At 31.5% G+C, this 22761-nt stretch overlaps 1 protein-coding gene across 1 annotated transcript; it reads right to left on the minus strand.

Moving 5' to 3' along the window:
- Nucleotides 1-12261: 12261 nt before the first annotated feature.
- Nucleotides 12262-12579, minus strand: LOTGIDRAFT_117369 (hypothetical protein; the record flags this gene model as incomplete). The annotated part of the gene is made up of 1 exon (XM_009056002.1): nt 12262-12579. A coding segment is annotated over one exon (318 nt), but the record flags the coding sequence as incomplete, so codon positions are not given.
- Between the last annotated feature and the right edge of the window lie 10182 nt (nt 12580-22761).

Here is a 22761-nt window from a genome sequence, read left to right on the forward strand (position 1 = left end):
AGTATACATGTATGTTAATACAATGCCTTGAAACTTTTATCGTCTTAACTCAAATTCTTCAGCAAATAACAGATTGTACCATCAAATATGATTCATTCGTTTTACAAAATGGGGAATATATTAATACAAACAACATTTTAAGAACGAACTGTTGTCAAGAAACCTCTTCGGCGTCGAAAGAACCCATAGGCATAAGAGCATTAGGGTAGGGAGTTAAAAGTGTGATAGACGCCTGCGGGTACCCCTAAATAATTGTTCAATAACATACACTATGGTAAATTAGAACACATGTTCTCTCTTTTTTAAAGGAGGCGTTTTTTCCTGGTACTGCACAAATTCAACAGTAAACAGTACTTGGTGGTACACTACCGACTGAGAACCGGGTTCAGCATTGATCGTAGTATAATAGGATAAGTTAGGCTTGAAACGCCTAGTTTAAACACATCTGGTATATTGGTTAGATAGCTTTATTCTATATCTTTACATATCCTTTTTCATTTTAGACCGGTTGCTGAATGTAACAACTTTTCCAATATCTAATCAAAATAAGTATTCTATAAGGACATGCTTAATATAAAAACAAGGTAAAAAAAAAGATAAAATAAATTTACCTACAAGAAAAATCATAAATTATTTAAAAAAAAAAAAAAAAATAATAATTGAATGCAGCAACATGAAAACCTTTTTAAAGTTAAACGTCAGGAATTCTGAAATGGATATTATTTGAAATTTCTATCATTGAAAGCATTTCTATTTTCTAAGAGCAAAAATCCTTAGTCATCTGATGATTTTTTATTAATTATGAAGTCTGTTCTTATTTCTTATTAGGATTAATGTAGCTAATAAAGCTATTGGTTGAACAAGGGGTCTTATTTTTGATAAAAGTGTGAACATCTCAAGATTCGTGTATGAGCGGTGTTACGTGTAAGAATAATTTGGTGAATGGGAGGAAGAGTGTTTAAGAGGCCACTCGACTTTCAAATATTTTCTTTCCAGGTGTTATCTGGTGCACAAACTCGAACGTACGATTTCAAATAATTCAAAAAGATGTTTTATTAAAGTTTTATATTAGTTTTAAACTTTCGTGTAAACATTTACTCGAGGAAAAGACCCCCATAAGTGGTTTACTTTTATTTACAAAACACTGCACTTAACGTTTCCTAAATCAAATTTTTCAAATTTTCTCATATATTGCTAACAGATTGGTGCAATTTAAGTTTTATTATTTAAATTTTGTATAATTGTTATACAATTCATAAAGCGAAACCAGAGATCGGAAGAGAAAATAAATTTTGATTTCCATTGTTATTCATTTAAAATCGCATTTTTTCAATGGTCTACAAATGCATCATGCAAAATGTGTGAATCAAGATCTAGAAAACGCATATACTGTACGTGGATCACAAAAACTTACCTCTATTTGAGTTGTTATGATTTATTAAAATTTTGTAATTCAGTAATTTGGATAATGAAATAAAACATAGAAATTAAAAAAAAAATACCTTACCTTAATATAAGCAGTTATTTTGTATTTTCTTGTAATTTGGTTTTTGACACAGACCGTGCTATAATTTAAAGTATAAGAGATAACTTTGTGAAACTCATATTATCGTAAAAATAACCTTACCCTTCTATAGTTTCTAAAATTGATAATTTTTCCGATGTAACCAATTAACCAAATAATAAAATCATTTCCTTGAATGAAAAATTAAAATCTGAAAAATAGAACTTGTAAATAAATGAGTATTAATAGACAATAAAATACATATGGATATACTTTAGACTTGTACAATTGCCAAAAATAGTTTGAGCTCTAGTTTCACTCAGTAGGTTTGGTCTGAGTATATCGTATAGATATTCATCAATGGTAGAATATAGATCTTCAAGGTCTACTTAACTTACCAAACAATTCTTTGCATAGATGAGTTTTCAAAATAAAACCTCAGTAAGACGGTATGTTGTTATATTTTCTCGTTTTTCTTTTATACATACTGAATAATCTGCAGTGTAATTGCTAAAAATTCGTATATCATATGATTTTTAATATCTTAAACATGACTTGAAATGCCAAATAGTTTAACAGTTTGAAAGTCGTTGGCAGGCAAATTACAGACAATGAACAGAGTGTCTGAATGACTAATAAAATGTCTAGAAACGTTGCTTGGTAGAATTTGCAAAGAGTCAATTTTTACAATATATTTATATTATATATATAATTATATTATTTGTTATAATTCAGGAGGTCATTTGCAGAAAAAATTACAGAGACGTTGTGGTATACACAAAACTATTGAGAAAGATATGTACCAACTATTGACAAAAACACTGGATTTTTCGATGGATTTACAGCAAGTGAAAGTGGTTTGATTTTGTGTTATGTAAACATATAGGCTGTAATCCAGTACTACTGGAACGTTTTATGATATTGAATGGACTGTTGGTTCACAAAATATTTACAAAACAGTTCTATTACAAACAATTTGCAACAAAAATGTCCAATAAGGCTTTTCTGATGATAGGTAGTACTATATGACAATTTACCACAAACCAAGACCTGGCCACTTGACATTTTTACCACGATTTTTACAGTCAAGAACAAAATCTTGGTCGATCAGATACAAAATCTACCTCGATCGGATACCTTCCATAAACATATACTTCAGTTTTGAATTTTGTATTTTATGAACAAAATAAAATAAAACCTATCATATATAGGTCAAACTTTCACAGAGGTAATCAGAGAATATCCATTAGGAAAATATTTCTTGAAGAAAAGTGGGATATATTTTATTTCTTTTTATTTCCCATTCTGACTTTTTAATAAAATCATACATCTGGTTTTTGTTTACTTCTTCATGCCGCTTCCCGCCATCTTAATGACATGCGCATGCTACAATTTCAGTCACCAAAGATGGCTACGATTTCAACATTTTGAATAGTTTATAAGTAAGGTTATTAGATTTTTTGTCTTCGTTAAAGTTAATATAAAATTGTAAAAAACTCTTTCTGATCGAGTCTCATCTACAATGATTAAAGACTGGCTATAATTAAAGCTCGAGTGTTTTAGGGTGTTGAATGACTCACAAAGTTGAAAGGTGCCAAGAAACAAATAGAAAAGCGAGAAATTGTCGCCTTTCTTTTAAGCTCTCACTACCACCGAAAAGACTGATCAATCTGGTAGTCTTTGTTGTTTTATGCCTCACTTAACGCAGCCTCTTTCATGTAACTTCTAATAGGAAGTTTGCCACATTTTGCTCATTTTCGTCGTAGACGGAGCTTTGCCAAATATTTATCTAACACTTGTCCACTGGTAGGAAAGTCACGGAGGTTAAGGGCTCTGGGACGTGAAATGCGTTTTCCTCTAAAATACGAATATTCATGTTGGAAATCAGATCCGAGTAGTAGAAAACATAAACCGTATTCGCGATTTCTTGTAATTTCCGATTTCACAGACCGAATTCGACTTGAACACACTCTGAATAGCTAAGACAATATTTGATTTCTATGCATTAGCTATTGGCAATAATTGTCCGGAAATATGAAAATATTTTGGTGGGAGAGAGTAATCAGGATAGAAAGTGATATATTACCACGGCAGAAGTGAAAGAAAGAAGATGGGATGATAACCAAATGTTGTCTCAATAAATATTGCTTCTTCTTGTTGACACTTCTTATAAAGAACGACCGGATCTATTGCAAATTACACAGAAATTAACATCGTATCACCACACAATACTGACGGGTGGTGATCGTGCTTAATAAGAGTAAAATTGCCAGTAACAATTATGAGAAAGTCAACAGATCTGATTGATTTCAGAATCAAAGTCCGTCGGACGAAACTTGGAACTCTTTTTCTGAAACTCGTCTATATGTAAAATGGTAGTGTATGGTGTCTGGAGAAGATAATTTCATCGTCTGAATTGCTTCACTTACTACCACAAGTTGGAGGGAAATGAACATAGGATTCTGTAGAAAACACTTAAATTGACTTCAAATTAGCTCGATAGTTTTTCACAAAGCTATTTCTAACATGTACTGAGTGCGATAGAAATGGGTTAGTTTGATAAAAATTGGTTTTAAATGATTACTACATCTTCCACGAGATAAATAAAATTTGGTTATACTTGGCTTAAGTTTAGAAATATTTCTTTAATTTACTTTTGGTAAAATTTCATTTTCTTTAGTTAATCGTTTGCTGCTTTTAAATCAAGTGTTTCGTGTGTTAGTATAGGTCTGAAGCAGAGTTTCTCAAGTTCTCATTATTGGAATTGCCAAAGTGTCATGAACGTGGTTTCAAGGGACAAAAACTGAGGCTGGTTGCAGGTGTGATATCCTCGAGAAAGGTTTTGCGTTCTCTTTTATTGTAATATTTTTCAAATTCCACCGCAGGCCATTTTGCAAGCGTTGATGCGCCATATGTCGCATGCAGCGCAAGTTGAGAAATCCTGGTCCAAAGCGTGGCACAAAGAAATTTCACCATTGGATATCAGTTGATTTAGTGTATTTAGTATTTACTGACCAATGCCCCAGGAAGATTGTAAATTTTTCCAATAGTCACCCACACATAACATAGATTAAAACAGCAAGAATCGAGAAAAAACATGTTGATATAAATATATTCAATTAATTTAAGTGTTTATTTTTAATATTTTAAAGTTAACAACCAAAACAATTGATTCTTATATCTACCCTAACTCGTTATAACAAAATTGTTTTCTTTTCCATTTTTTTTTTACTTAAAGATCGATTTGCAGGTTATCAATTTATAAGAAAGCAATATTTTATATTTTAATATTGTGAAACTTAGCTAATATTTGAATTTATTTTTAATTATTTAATTAGCAGGCATCTTGAAATATTTGTTAAATATTGTTTTTACAATTGTAAATTAATTTAGGATTATTTTCTGAAATAACAATTTCTTAACGTTAACTAGCAATATCTGTAATATTGATAGATTCAAATATAGATGTTATTCTTACAATAAATATTCCTTGTAATTAATAGAAGACATTGTTTTTCATAATGTTATTTAGAAATTTGACAATGTGATTTTACCTTTTTATGTTTTCCAAAAATGGTAGTTCCTATGCGTGGGATAAATAATGTAATCATTAAATATTAGAAATTAGGTTTGTATATTATTTTACTCGATATCAGTAGAAACAATTGAAAATTTAATTTTTAGACATTTAGGCTATAATACAATTTGGAAATTTGACTTGGAAAATTGGAATTAAAATGGAATGAAAAATGTGGTATGTTCTTTCATCATTTGACATTGATTTCGGCTTGTGGTTAGCACTTAAATATCTTTATTTTAGTCTGTGTTGACATTGCGAACCTTCTCATATTGAACTCCATATTCAGGCAGAGTTTTAAAAATTCCACATAATAAATATCAATGTGGATGTAAATGAACGTGTGGTACCAATAATAGAAGACTATTGATTTTAGAAATCTATGAATGAGCACCCTTGATTCTAAATATATTTCTAAACGCACCAATATTCAATATAAATGTACGCAATTCAAGTCACTTGTCCATCAATTGTTATATAATAAAACTATTGCATGTAGATATTGACCGGTGTAAATAATAACAATAACTATACTGTTTATATTATTGAACTAGTTTATTGGATTTTATTCTAGGTTTTGTTCTGTGATCAGTTTGTAACGCAAACGTCATGTTCCTGAATCCTTTTAAACCCTTCAAACAACGGTAAAAATTAACTGCCTACTTTCGATTTCGAACTGCATTAGATAACTAAGCAAATACTAGAACCCATACTTTCAATATATCTAAATCGAACTGTCAAAGTTGCCCTCGGGTGTTTCCGTACTGATCAATTATATTAAATTCAAACCGGGTTGCAATTTTCGATGTCTTATTGAAAATTTCAAGTATTTTTTTCTAATTTTTCTTTTATACGTTCTAGAGTTGACAGGTTTTGAAAAAGCTGATAAGTGTGGAAATTGTAAGAAACAGACTGGTCTTTGCTGGTACTTTTTTGTTTCAAAGACAAAGAATATACTTCGTACCAAATGAGGTACTTCTGCAGGCCTTTAAGTCGTGAGAAGACGTAGAAATTCTCTTTATTTCCATGCCTTTTAAGAATTGGTTGTGTAAACAAGTAATTTCAATTCACCGTACATTGTTTGACATTTTCAAGTTGTATTGAATATAGTTAAGATTTTAAAATATAAATGCTATGTTAATAATAATGGATAAAGTACCTGTATATTTCCTGTTTGGAATAAAATTCAAATTACTCAAAATACACAAATACATCCGAGGATATTTGTGAAAAATTGATAATGCTGAATTGCCGTCTTTCAGCCTTTCAATGCTGGTAGAGGTTATCTTTACAGTTTCCACTCTTCCGTTACATTAATGCAAATTTGTACTTTTACTTAAGCTGTGGCTTTTTTTTACTGAAATATTACTATAATGGTTACCATAGTTCAGATTGTTAATTTTGAATGATTTGTAGATTATCGCTATGAACAATTTTAAGTTTGTAATGTTTTTTTTTCAAACTTTTTTTCCAAGAATGTCGAAATAGTCTTGATCCAAATTTTAAAACCCTCTTATAAACATTATAGCCAATGCCACGATTTCTACGACTAGACAATTCTACTAGGCTCCCCATTTATTCTTCAGAATTAATTTTCTCAAAAATTTGGCTTTAAAGTTGTAATATTATATTTTGAAAATCAAAGAAACGACGGAAGGCCACGCCAAAAATATGTTGGAATATATCCAACCATATTGAAAGATCTGTTTATTAAAGAAATTGAGGAAGAAAGTCTTTGTTTCTAACTGCAAATTTGATCAAAGGATGTTCTAAACGCTTTGAAACAGCCATTACAGCATTAATCGCGGGGTTCGTCTCGGAAATATTCTGAGTATCACGTTTGTTGAAATACCCTGTTTTCAAATGCCCATCATACATTTCGATTTCACCTTAATACGAAAATCATATCCAAATTTACAAATAATTCACAAATTTTCCCCGTTTTGTAATGAATATTTAATGGCAAAAAGAATATTTTTCTTTCGAGAATCTGATCACTGGCTCACAACTATTGTTTATGAAAGAAATAAGATCTTCAAAAAATTATACAATTCACAAAACGAAATAAAATTCCGAATTGTAAAAAAAGGTTCTTTCAAATTTATAACTTGTTTAGCATCATAAAAAATTTGAAAAATAAACAAACTTTCAGTGGTCCATCTGCTTACTTTCACTACAGTCTGACTCTAATATATACACAATTTGTTAAGAAAATGTGTATACAATATGTGAGAGATGGACATGATAAGAAATATAGTCAAACGATGGTTTATCATTGAAATCATTTTGTATATAAAGATTGGGTGTAGAGTGATACGACATCACATCATAATTAATCTTTTTTATTTTACCATTCTATACATCATTGTCTTATCATAAACTAGCCTTTCTTGGTAATTTATATTCCAGTTTCCACGCGTAAACTATAGGTACATACTAGTTCAAGATATTGTTCTTCTTCACTTTGTGTCATGAACGTGAAGCTATAGAATTGGGATTTGGGGTTTTACATCTCGTAGTATTTTATTACACATTTTTTCTTGAATTTTGACTCGACTTTAAATTTTGATTTCTTTAGTTATGAATTTTTTAAATTTTACCAAAATGTTGATGCGCATTTCTCGCAAAATTTCCTGTCCTGTGTGATATTGTAAACAGACAAACATTCTTGTCCCGTTAATGGCAACTTTTTTACCTGTTATCTGTTTCATGGCTTTGAAGTTATGATATGCTATACCAATCATTTAAATTCTGGATTTAAAATTAGATTGCCCCAAGTTGTAAATGTTGTATTTGCATGGATATCATATCAGAATAGTACACATTTTTTCACACTTGATGTTCAGATTATAACTGAGCTTATGTTCTCCAATTTCGTAAAAGCGGTTTTCCAGAAAAATAAGTTTCTTACAAACGTTATCTACATCCTGACCAGTTTCTAGAAAACCATTCTGAACATTCGTTTCAACAATAAACGTTATTGTAAATAAAATGAGATCCATGACGAGATATTACACTTAAACTTCTTGAGAATTTCCTGATAAAATACTCAAACTTTTTTCATTCTCAAGTCTTCTTTATATTTTGTTGAAAATTAACTTTTTTGAAATGAACAAATTTTGACAGGTTTGAAATTGGAGCTATTAGACAGATCTTATAGTGATAACCCCAAGCTGGTGTGGAATAAACGCCCCATCGCTACTAGAAATGTATATATAATACACCCAAAACAAGAATGGCGGTCTGGCGAAAATATGTTGACTGCATGATACCACTCACACGGCAGCGAAAAAACAACATATCATAATAAAACGAAACGAAATGGTTTTCAGAAATTTATGAGAATATTTTTTTCTGAGTGGAAATGTTAAGTAATTAAGTTTTAATTTTTGACATTTTACATAGTTTGATTGCTAAAAGCCATTTCATGTTAGGATCTTGTTCACATCACCTGCAACACTCTTGATGAGGTAAACAGACAGTTTGAAATTCGGTTAATTATAAATTTCGGAATCGATTTAAAGATGACAAGAAACGAAAATCTATCATCAGAAATGGATTGAACTCTGTTGGTGAGCTGTATTAATACAAAGTCATCTTATATAATAGTGGTATATGGAGTGTGGAATACGTCTTATTAGAAAAGTAATTTACAACTTCATTCTCCGCCATCAAGGTTTGGTATTAATTAAAGAGAAGTTTCAGAGTTAAGGTTAATGTAAACAACCAGTTGATTTGGTGTCAGGAAATGTAATCAACCGTTGCCCTAACAAGTCTCCCTTTAAGCATTTTATATATTGTACAGATGTGACGTCATTAAATGTAAATAAAAATGACATTTGGATGTAAATGCACTTTGTTCTCTTTCAACCGACTAGATCAATGATTTACTTTTAGAAATGTTGAATTTCAATCAATTTTCCTCAATATTTCAGCTTATATCAATGTCAGACAATTTTTATTGGGGCTTTGATTAACATGTAAAATTCCTAGTTTATGCAGTAGCTCACCAAGTATAAATATTTTAACTACAACACGTTAAAGGTTCCAAAACGGTTGTTTTTTTTTTTTTTAAATTAATTAATGCTTTAATTTGATTTCAACGATGTTAAAGTTTAATTTTAAACTTTGTCCGCATTTGGTTGTAATCTACAAATAATATTGTCTGAATGAACCGAGTAGAAAATGTGTGAAATAATTTTTTCTCAAGATTTTTTTTTCAAATCACAGTTTTATGAATGAAAATGTATAATTTGTTAAGAATGGGATATAATTATGAAGAATTAATAATATATGTAAATAAATAGGCAATATTAATAATATTCAATAAGATTTTGTAGTCTATGCCTTGGGGATATTTGAGTTTTCTATTAGTTGTTTGCTACCAGATTGAACAAATATTAAATAATTTCAAGTTGATTTTATTTCAATATTGCTCAGTTATATCAAATGGAAAATGTTTAACCGCCTGTTACCAAATGAAAAAGCTTGAGAAATTTGTTGTAAACTTTTTTGTCATATGTAACAAAAACTTGAAAATTGTGTTTGTTAATGCATTTTACGGCGAAATATTGAATGTGACAAGCGCCTTATGTATTTGAGAAGTTTGATATGGGGTCTATTTAGCGATTGGAGAGAAAATGATGGTAGAGTAATTTAAAGTGCCATCTGTCAGTGTGGTAATATTGGTGTAAAATATTTTAATTATCTAGAAGGGTTTCAACAATATATTCTATCTTAATTTATCACACGTCTTCAACATATTCTGTACATTTGTAGAAAATTGAGAATCAAACAGAATCAAGGCAAGTTAATAGGCTTATCTTCTAGACATCATCTCTCTACTGCCTTATCATAATTTACCATCAAAGTCAATCTGTAAAGGCGTAAATATCAGCACATTTCCCGAGAAATTCTTTCCGTCGAATCTTAACTCGGTATTCTTCGTTCAAGTGAAGAATTCTTATCATTCATCAGCATTGACCGCCATGTTTGAACACAAACTATCCAAACTTTTATTCTTGCAATTTCATTTCATAGCCCTCGTTGTAACTCGTTCATAAATAAATATAAATATATAAATAAATATTCAATTTATGTTTTGTTTATTAAATAAACATAGTTATTATTATGGTATTTATTTATATAAATATCAAACAAAATAAATTTAATTTGGGTTAAAACAACACTAATAAAAGTATGTTTCATATTTTCAACGTTTTCAACATTTGACTAGAATTAAAATTGCAAAAATAACCATTTTGAAACAAATCACCAAATTTCGGCATATCCATAAATAAAAATATCGTTCTATTTGTAATAATATTCTATTTTTATATTAATTTATTACAACAAATTGGTAAATGTAATAAAAGTGTAATAATATTTCTACCCTGTTAGCCCGGTGTGACATGAAAATAATTTTACTAAAATAATATTTGGTTTTTCTAGCCAAGAGAAAATGAAATAGAAAATTTAGGAAAGGATGCGATATTAAAAAGCAACTTAATAATAATGAATTCTGTGCTTAATTGGTTTAAAATTATGCGTATAATGATGTGCTAAATAATTCAATAATTCATGTGCTAAAAATGTGTTGTTCGGAAAATGAATAAAATAAAATCAGCGATAAAAATCTAACAAAATCTGTTAACGTTTCAATAAATCTAAACATCATATACAAATTTGTTCAAGGGTCTCGTTTCAAAAGAACCAAAAATAAATTTCAAAACAACAATACATCGCCACCGACCCATAAAATTTGCCAATACAGGCAACATGTACAATAATCTTATGAAATAATAAAAGAATATTTCAATAGAGAGCACTTATATCCTAATAAATTTTACACAATAAATTTATACAACACTAGTCTAGATAAAACGTTTTATCCACGAAACATAAATTGGGAATTTATACGCACATTTATTTATAAACAGTTTTAGAATAAAATGATGAATTGATAAGACGAGATTTTTTTAGTAAAGTTCTAGCCTACCTTCAAATGAGTTCCAAATTTACACAGAAATTCACAATCAGAAAAATACGAGTTCACAGATTATTTGGTAAAATTAAATTGCAATACGTATAGCGAACGTCACATCCAATATTGAGTTATTCTCAGTTTGTTTCTATGTATAATATATTAACAATGAATTATTTATTAATGTTTAGTCTCAATTCAAGACATTGTTCCTTCATATTCTTCGAATACCAATCATGATAATTTAGTGAGTTCTGGTTATTCAATTTTCAGTTGTGGTGGAGTTGATATTTGAAGTCGACAATAACATCAATATTTTGTACAGTCATATGATGAATATGGATTTCCACTTTTATACGGTGCTCGGAAAGCTAATTGACAACTGGATGCTGTTTGTCCTTGGCCCTGAGCACTAAGAAGTCTTTGCGAGTCAAACATGTCCCGCACGTTAGGGAACGGAGATGCCGTAAAGTCAGAACCATGATTTAGGTCAGCATTAGAGGACATGTACCAACTATTTTGTCGTGAAAATGAGCTAGGTTGTGACACAGAAAACACACTGGAACTGAGTCCATTCGTCGGTGGAATTGTTGAATGAGGTGAATTGCATCCGCCATGTCCGTCATCCGAAGATTGTGAAGATAGTGAGGATTGCTGGGCTATCGACATATGTTGAGATCCACCGGGAAATACGGCTTGAGCACTACATGGATAATTATAGGTGGATGGAGTGTTCTGAGATGTAGAATTACGATAAAGATCAGTTGAACGTGAATAAGATAAAACTTGAGGTGACACTAGAGGTGGTGGTCGACTAGTAATATAAGTGTTTGATGAATTAATATCGCAGTTTGTAACACCATGACCCGTTGTCATCAAGTTTTCAACTGAAAAGTTACTGCATGGTCCTTCCACAACAGGATCATGAGGAATCGGTAAAGCATTCGCAGTAGGAGGTCGGTTTGTCAAACAATCACTTTTTGGGGAATCCATAGGTTCCAATTTGGTATTCATAATAGGTGAAGAATTCGAGTTGTTCAGATGATTTTCTTTTTCAACTTTGACCATTAGATCTGGACTTCCGGCGTTACTGGATACCGACCTATCACCATTCATATCCATAATCTCACTAACTTCACTCTTGTCTTTTTCTTCTGAATCTTTCTTATTTCGATTCTCTCGATCTCCATCAGTCATCTTCTTTTTAAAACGACGCCTTCTTCGTAAGTAACTACCATTATCGAACATATTATAACTATCGGGATCCAGAGTCCAGTAACTTCCCTTTCCTGGTTTCTTGTCATCTCGAGCAATTTTAGTAAAACATTCATTCAGAGACAAATTATGACGAATAGAGTTCTGCCAACCTTGTTTATTTTCTCTATAGAATGGGAATCGGTCCATAATAAATGCATAAATACCATTTAATGTTACTTTCTTCTCAGGACTGCTTTGTATTGCCATTGCAATGAGAGCGATGTAACTGTACGGTGGTTTAACCATATCCTTGGACATGTGATGTTGTGGCGCATAGGTACCATACGGCGATGGCCTGGCAACTGCATAATTTTCTGGACCATACATCGACATTCCTCCCATCGCCATTCCTGTATATCCACCATGGCGGTAGTAGTTCAGGTTGTTTTGATCGCCGAGAAAAGGCACCATTCCAAGACTGGATCCGTTCGGTATACTGGAAACCCCAGCCGAGGAATATGGAGACTGTAATCCAGCGTGCTGCATCCCTCTGTTAACAGAGATAACACAAAATATTAGTAAAAGTCACACTCGAATGTTTGTTATAGACAGAACTGATGGAGAAAAATCTTTTTCTCGAACCATAGAGAAATATACACCAACATGTGATTCGACAGTTTACTACTAAGCCATAAAAGGTTTTAGGCCCCACCCCTGACACTTGATCGACCAATGAAAAGCTGAGAATCCTAGTTTGACAGATAAATGACCACACACTGGGGCATATTCAATCAAGAGCGTCATGTCATAACACGGCGGGATGAGAATATAAATTAATTGATCATTTCACCGACTGACATCAATAGAGAGGCAAGGGATGGGGAGAGAAGATTAATCATAAAACACGAGCTAGACTCGGGGAACGGACGGCGGTCTGCGAGACGTGCCTGGTTTTCAATTGTATACACAACATATACCAACTAATTCAACTATGCTTATACTATAACACGCGACCTTTGCCAAATGTTTTCGCTTTAGATAGCGATTTCAAGAGCTTTCTTGAGTAGTTTTGTATATATAATAATTACACACTCTAGTAAATGGTGTAAATGTTCCCGATGGTCGACACTTGTTTTTTTTTACAATCAAATTAAAAGGAAATACTCATGAAATACAACGAGCTCTATCACGTTTAAAATTTGGTCACAATGTCGACATTTTTCTCAACATATTATTTTCAAAAAGCGTGAATCATATGTGTAATCAGAGCCCTCTTCCCCTTTCCCCGGGCTTTTAATTTACTAGTTGGTATTGTTCGCCTTCATGAAGCTGTATCCAGCTGGTATACATTAGAGTTCCTGGGAATACGATTAAATTACTTGCATATTGTGGGCCAGTCTAAAATGTGATACCCTGAGCGTTTAAAACCGAGTAGAAAATCAAAAACGGAATATACAATTTTTTACATAAGAAATATGAAATAAAAGTTAACATTGGAATGTATAAAATCATAGAGTCGACGTGGTAATTTTCATACTTTCGTTTCGTGAAGTGCATTAGTGGTAAATTTATATGGAACACAGGGTCAAAGTTTTCAGACTGTCACTGTATACAAGTTTCTCAAACAAGTAGTCTTTTGTTTCTTCTGACTGCATTGTCATAATGTCCGGCCAGGCTTTTAACAAATTTTTCAAGAAAAAATTTCAAAATGAAAGCCAGCCCTCCCAAAGTGGAACGAATACTTCAATTCCCTTGGCCCGAGTAACAAGGGTCAGGAACAATTCTTTGTCTGTATTAATGTGTTCAGACTTTTTTCAAATTATTCCTACAGTCTATGTCAGGTAAAGTCAGAATCATAAAAATGTTTGGCGTCAGGAATTTGTCGATTATAGCTCCAGGTCAGAAGAGGTGTTCACTCGCAGCCTTATTAAATTATTTCAGTAATTTTAACCGAGTGGTCGACATTATATTCAGACTGTATTTTCTAATCTAATAATCAGAGTAAAATGTACCCTCAGATAATCAGTAAACTTTCACCGACCAAAACCTCAGACAGGTCTTTCATCAACTAATTTCACATTTTGAACTTCTCATTATAAACTCAAAGTGATAATTGATAATGCATATACGATTTGAATGAAAAAAACTAAAAATTTAATGAATGTCACATTCATAAACTAGATTTTTGGGTTCATAACATTGATAAAGCATACTTTTTAACACTGTGGTTTATGATTAAAGGTGATCTCAATATCCTTGAACCTTGAAGTACTTAATCTAATATTGAAACTGGTCTCATTCATGGTTATCTCTTGTACAAAATTGCCTCGGATATTCATATCTTTACAATTTTTGTAAAGTTACTTTTATGCACGCTTATGCTGGAACTAAAAGGGATTGTAAAGATGTTTCCTGACACTGATATCATCAATTTACACCATTCAACTTTTCAATCCGATTTCTGTGGTTTCTGCAATTCCACTAAAACTAAGTGTTTTGTGACGTCACTAATCGCGAAAGGCCTAATATTTTGATAAAGCAAAATTGTAGGAACCACAGTAGTCTGATCTCCGATACACATACAAATTTACAAAACCTTTTTACAATCCCTTTAATCCTCTGACTGAGGTTATACGAAACAATGGAGTAATAATGGTACCTTTCTGAGACTTTACTAAGCTCGCAATTTAGAATATTAAAGGGACATGCCGCTTTTTTATAGGTCAAAAAAAGGTCAAATTTGTGAAAACTATACACCAAAATCTAGAGAAATGTGCCCTTTAACGCATCTGAAAGATTTAACTAAAAAATCCAGCCGTTAATGTTTAAGTTCATTATGCTTTTTGGAAGATGTTAGAAAACTACTGTATGGATTTAAGTAAAATAAACGTCTAATTGTAGAGAAATATGTCTCCTGGTATTCGAAAGGTTTCAGCTGATAATATCGAGCCATTATAAAGTCAAACACTAAACTGGGTAAAATTGCTTAATTAACAATTAGAACTCTCCGTTTTTAATTAAGCCTTTTAAAACAAATTCAGTTTGATCAAGAAGATACATAGATATAAATAGCATACTTTAAAATGTTTTCAGGTATAATAATTACAACGTTTTTGATAATGAAAACCTTTTACAAAAAAGCGGAATACCCCTTTAAGACAGATAGTATATTTGGTCCAAATGCAAAAAACGTTAGCTTTGCCTGTCCTGGTATTTATAACCACTCTTTTGCAATGTCTTTCGCAGTCCCAAACGCTCACTCACAAGGTTATAATACAACACAATTTAAATATGAAAATAAACTTACTTTCCGAAAAGAAGCATTTCTATAGTTTACAACTCTTACAACTCAAATATTGATAAATATCTGAAAAATATAGAATAAAAAATATCTGAATTTATTGGCAAGCAACAGGAATCCCTTGGCACTGTATAAACAGGAAATAAGCAGTAGGAGGACTACCTGCAACTCCGGTCGACTGTGGAATTCCAGGAAGCACAGCAGGGAATCAAGTGTAAAGAAGCATCAGGTACATTACAAGACATTGACATTTTCAACTTGCACTGATATTCTTACGCAATCATAATTAAACGCGCAAATTATTAATCCTAGTGAAAATGCTGCGTAAATCAGCAATATTATAAGCTGAGTTATTAGCCTCAAATCGAAATCCAAAAAGTACCCTGTATTAATTAAGAGGATTTGAACGAACTTTTCATAACCACAATCTGTTTGAGGCTGTCTTTAATGTTTTAAAGTTGGAGCCCGAAACAGAATTGGCGAATTCGTGCCACTGTCCTGGAAACAATGTCGCTTAGACAATGCATAACAATTTAATTATTAGCTTACACAATCGAACTTATTTGCATAACGAATTTCAGATAAATTGAAAATTAAAACATAACATATTAGAGCTGGAAGTAAGAGATGCATTATGGCATTAATGACAAAATTGTTATACATCATGATTTTAACATCAAATTAAGAGGAAACAAATTTTAATTTGACTTCAACCTAACTTTAAATATAAAAGCGATTTACTCCATTCAGAAAGAAATATATATGAGGAGATGAGCAGTTTGAAAAATTATGAAGATTTCATTATGTTTTCATATCGCCAATATGTTGTTTTGGATTTCGGGTTTCGTTTTGCGATTCGGATAGGTAAAACCCAAGGATAGCAAAATGGAGAAAGATTTTTTTAAAACTAGGAGTAAGGTATACTAAATTGTGACAATTCCTTTGTGATGCATCTTTATGACTTCATTTTCCTTAGGCCAAGTTTTCTTAGTCTTTGTTGATTACTTCATACAGCACTAGTTAAGATAAAGACAAAAGTAATTATGTCTTTTTAATTTTCAGATTTTATCCGTGATCATGGTCAATTCTCTCATCTTCCTAATTATCATCTTTAGCTCTATAAACAAACTCCACCCACCTGTCATCAGTCCCGCCCAGACACACCCTTTCTGATCTTAAAAAACATTATCTCGTCAATCACGGATTATTATCGATTTAGGGAATCACAGTGACGCGATAAGTAATGATCATTGTTAATTAGAACATAAATTTCTCTCTTAATAAACATAAAATACAGGATTGCAAATTGTACGAAATGAGAGCATAATATTTATCAAATTAGACATAATTCGTAATAATGCAAACCATGGATATAATAATTGCACATACATGTATTTTGAACTCTTCCACAAGCCAGTGTCAAGATTACCAAACTATTTAATGACACATTAATCGATCTAGTCTAGGATAGCCAATATTCCATTCTTTATCATGATATAAATCGCTTTTTTACTCTTGAGATCTCATCGAGCAATATTTTTCACAAAAATTGGGAACTAAATGAGAGTATGAGAAATGAAAACACATAATTTGAAAAGACGTGGATGGTCCTGCTTGAGCATTCAGGTGGTCTGAGCTATTCTTACTTTGATATTTTGGACAGACCATGCCTTTCGGCACAGTTTTATGAGTTGAAAAGCTGATATTAACTAAAAGCAATTAATTAAGATGGGTAGATCAACAAATAAACATCCTGTATATTTAAATCTTAACCGATTCAGCACACGTTCTTTCTGACTAACAATTACAAATAACAATCTAACTGCATTACTCTCGTTCACCGACCACAAATCAAATTTGAAGCGTTTTGTCATGTACCAATAAGCTCAATAATACCTTTCTGACATTGCCAGAGGCCAGTGTTCGTTTTCTGTCCAAAGCTTATTGAATGACCAGTCCAGTTTAAATATTTAGCTTTAAATCGGCTTTCAAGTCTTGGTCTGAATGATGTATTTGTTATCAAGTCATTCGAGGTAAATTTGGCGGCGTATATGTCATGGCAAATTGCATCTCTTTGATAAAATCAATAAGATTCGTTGGCAGGTTTAAAGCCGCAGGGTTTCAAGAGAGATCCTTGTCTTATCCCCCGATAGACTTTAACAAATTGATTTGATGGTTTTGACACCTTTTTGATTAAAGTTAGGTAGGGTATAGATATTTTTATTGGTCTATATGGGAAGATGCACACCGCGGATCACCTGAAAAGTCTATTAAATGTGTTATGTGTTGATGATAGATGAATTTATTGGTTTTTACATTAAAAAATCTCTGAGAAACAATAATCTAGTGTGAAACGGAACAAACGTTTACTTATTTCAAATTACAGCACTCCCAAGGTTTTAATTGCTCAATTCTGATTTTTTCATCTTAAATTGCGAATGAAATATTGAAATGACTTGGTTATAAAAATTTTCTAGTTAATATTCTAGTAATAAATAATATGTTATCGAGATAAACATTATTAAAGGAACGTTCCCAAACCAAAACGACAAAATAACAAAAAATAAAAACCCAGAAAAAAGCTATATTGGACATTTTCAAAGTCTTTTAGGAGACACGGCTCTGTTTAAGTCCGACAGGAGCTGAGGATTTATATTTTTTTTTTAGCTTTTTTCCTGCTTTCAAAACGTGGAAAATAATGATTTTGAAAATATCATATTTTGTAATTTGGATTTGTTTTTACGTGTCTCTCGAATCTGTACGTCTGGAAATCTGAAACCTAACACACCGACAGAAAATAAATCCTAATAACTTTGATACAAGTTATTGATCCTAAATGACAGTAGTGTCATTTTGTTCATCCCTAATTTCTTCCTTAAAACTTTCGTGGTTAAAATTGTCTCAATTAAAACTGTCATGTTGATCTTTGTATGTAAAGAAAATGGAAGTGACCAATAAAGAACCAGATAATTATTTCCTCAACTAAGATGCTTTTCATGCCAATAATTAGCTATATGCGTGTTCTGTTTTCATTATCGCATTAAAATTATGGCGAATATAGCGTGCTTTATAAATGCGCCCGGTGGCCTATTATCAAACAAAAATGTTTTAAAGAGATGGCAGAGTCCTGTCCCAACCGTTATTGCTATTTCAAGTAGAAGGAATAATTATGGTATTTAATTGTCAGACTAGACTATCATTACTGAAGAAGAGCTTTATGCGGATTTTGGATTCTGTGAATTATATAAATCGCAGAAACAAAATATCCACCACATAAAATTGATTTTTCATATAAAAAAATTTAAAACCATTATTCATTAAAAAAAAACATAAAAAAGAAAAATGCTATAGGACAATTATTATAATGCTTTACATGAATTTCAGCATAGTTTTTTCCATAGTTATACATTAAGGCTCAGTTGATAATGTTTTAACAGAAGCATAAAATTACTTCCATAAACCATGATTAATGAAAAAATAAAATGCAGCTTATCTAACTTTTAAATGACGATATTTTATCAAACACCGAGAAAAATAAAGATAAGACGGAGAAATGGTGCCATAGAGTAACAGATAAGATGATGCTCCAATAAATTTAAAAGCCACTTACCAGATTAGTTAATTAAAATATTTCAAACAATTAGTATTAGTCGAATGAAATATATTATTATCCACAGTAGAAGATTTAGACAGAAGAAAACCAGTTGCTACTGTATAAGAGTTTCAATATGGACTACTCTCAATTCTCAATTCTTCACGTTTATGTTACCGTCATTCATGTTTTTAGAGATAATATTCGTTATTTAGAGTTTGTGCCAGGCTTAACCTATGACTCGAGTGTGTATGTGTTCATAATTTGTTTCAATCTCTTTTCTCTCTACCCTTTCATTGATCTTATTAAATGTGTTCTTAACATAATATATATCTAAGACTGCTTTATAACGTTGTTTTCTGTAGAATATTAACATTGCTTACAACGATTAGTAATTTTTATTATTTTATGGATATATATTTTTAACTTTTTATATATTTTCATACTCTTTCAAAGAAAAGCTTGCCAATTCATTCTTTATCATGATGTGCTTTTTTGAAATGAAAATGACCAAATGTCCATTGCTCTGTCTACTCTCCGAAAGGAATGGGTCGAATATTCGCGATCCCAGTCGCAAGATGACATGCGACACCAAAACAGTTATTTAGAGTTTATGTACATGATATAAATGGCCTGGTTCTATACAACATACTCAGTATCATTATCTTTGCATCAGTCTTAAATGTTTCATGGATTTTTTCTGGTACTTTTGACCAGGCATCCGGACAATTCTCACACATTTAATAAACAACCATGTGAATCATGTAAATCATAAACAAAATTGTCACGTAACTTTAAACTACTTTGTCAAGTCTGTTTTTTGACAAGAATCAATTGAAACACTTAATACCATTCAAAGTGCTGTCGTTTCTTGTATTATCCAAATTTAGTATTCAAATTCAGGCAGCAAGTTGAAGAAATACGGGTTTAGGGAAAGAAAAGTTTGATACCTTGTGACAGATTTGTATGAGCGTTCAGACAACTTTGCTTTCTTATGGATTAAATCTGGTATCTCTGGTGCAACTGAATGTTGTACAGAAGCACAGTCATAATATGTTTTCAAAGAGGCCAATTATCCGCTTGAATTTAAACTAGTTTAAAGAGGCATTTAGCTCCAAGAAGAGCGAAGCTTTCACGTCAAAATGTACTCTTATTCAATTTAAGTGATAAAATTCCGAGAGCCACCAGTTACAATGTTGAAAACAATAAACTAAAACTAATGTTGTTATAGCATCCTGATGTGTCCTGACACAACTTCCCCTACCGTTCTATTTAGTAGCTCCCACGGATGGAAGCGGTCTGGTTTATATATTGGTCAATGCCAACGTCTGCGAACAAGACGGGAATGTATATGATGGAAAACACAGTTGTGAGTTATTCCACATTTTGTCAATATGATCTGTAAATTTGGGTAACAATTCCTTGATATTCTATCATATGTAACCTGATATGGCACCAGTATTTATATGATATGTCTTCTAGCACAAAAGACAACATCAGTATATTAAAAAGCTATCTGTAGAATGTAAGATAAAGCGAAATCTCAGAATATGTTAGATTGTTTGTGGTCGGTGACATATACAAGAAATATATCATCATGTGACGAATGTATTTTAAGAAATAAGTTGAAAAGTACACTGGCACTTTATAACGCTAGATCCTATTTCTGCAATGATCCATTCTTTTGTGGGTTTTAAAGCTATGCAGAAACTTGGTTATTTACATGGCAATTGTCAGAATCAAAATACACGTAGGGTCCTACTGTCAATAATTAAATTTAATACATGTGTTGGAAATGTCATGAAAGTCGATGATGTCATTTATTGCAATTTTTTTTTATGTATTTTTTTTTGTTAGAAGCCCAATGTCGGAACATTTACAAAATTCTAGAAGACACACAGGTACAAACTATATAGTTTTGAAGAAATATACTCTAGTGTTCTACATATATCAGAGAAATGTAGCATATCCCGTAACGGTAGCCTACATATACTGTACATAAATGTATGTGCCATTGCGACAACGTGTATGTAACAACGTGCTAAGCTGTAATCAATCACATCACATATTATGAACATTCGTGTGCTGTAAAAATTCTAACAAGTTGAAATAATTTGTGATTCCCGATTCCTAAAAAATAATCCAGAATCAACCCACCCAACAAAATTTCACTGCATTTGATATAAACCCATGTATACAAAACGATAAGATTTTGACATTTCTCAAGGTTTTGGAATTTGTTTAAAATAAACAAAAGTGATAACTTCAAGCGTTACATTAATAAATAATATTGATAAAATTGTATAAAATACATAAAAATTTAACTTTTCACACATTAAACAGACATAAATACATCATCATAAATGATGGATATTCCATCAAAAGTTTACATCTATAGTTTTAAAACGTTTCCATTGTAGATCGATGTAAGATTTGTCAGACACTAACAATGATGAGATGGTCTTTAATGATAAAAAATTTGTATGATTTATTAAATTTTCAATAAAAAGAATTACAAAACCACAACAACAAATTATCCAATTCTTAATGCTTTAATGATATAAGGGGGAAACATTAAATTATGCATTTTTCTTACCTGTGGTAAGTTGCATATTGAAATTACTTATATAGCCAAAAAAGACCAAAACTTCGGAAGCTACGGATCCAATCTATTGTATAAACTAAAATGTATAATTAGTTGACCGATAGTCACAATATTGCGCTTAATGCATAATTAAGTAATTTTGTAAATTAATTACCTCTAAATCTATGGATTATATCCAGGTCGTAATATTACAACCACTTGCCAGTTGTCGGAAGTGAAGAGGCTCGCTCCAGAATATAAAACGAAAAGATCAATTATTTACCAAGGTAGATTAAGCTTCGCGGAAACTTCCACGGGTTGCAGAATGTACAAGTCTTTTGAAAAGCTGTATAATGCAATAGTCTGGCCAAACTTTTTAGTCTTTGTAATCTTCATAGATATTCACATGTTCACGTAGTACTGCAGTTACAATGGGAGCGAACTGAGGTTTGAAAACACTTTAGTAAATATTAATAATAATAATTAATAGTACACCTGAATTAAAAGACTGGAAGAAATTTTGTTTCGTTCCATGTGTAAATTTATAACAACAGTTGTCGTTCTTGAACTGTGTCCAGCAAGAAAACGACTGGTCCTCTCAATTTGAAGAAGAGTTCAACACAGTGCATAGAAAACCTATAATGATGTAAGTATCAATATCGCCCAATACAGAGTAACGCCGTGTGATATTAGTTAATATATGCTAGACCACAAAAATATGACAAGTTATACTAACTTTGTATTGATATATACTTGAAATACATGGTATCAATTAAAAGACGATGTTGAATTGTTTATTAGAAAGTGTTGTCTATCATTATACAAGATGAGAATATTATATTCCACGACAATTTCCTTACAATCAACTATCAATTCAATAGATAGAAAATAATAGAAGGTAGAAGGTCAAACCATCTGTATAGATATAGACAAGTATCATTTTCAATATTAATAATTCTCCATTTCTCTCCGCTTTCTTATTGACATTAATGCACGTTCATCGGACATAAAAACTATTGTGCT

Source organism: Lottia gigantea (genome assembly GCF_000327385.1).
Source record: "Lottia gigantea unplaced genomic scaffold LOTGIsca_26, whole genome shotgun sequence".
NCBI lineage: Eukaryota > Metazoa > Mollusca > Gastropoda > Lottiidae > Lottia > Lottia gigantea.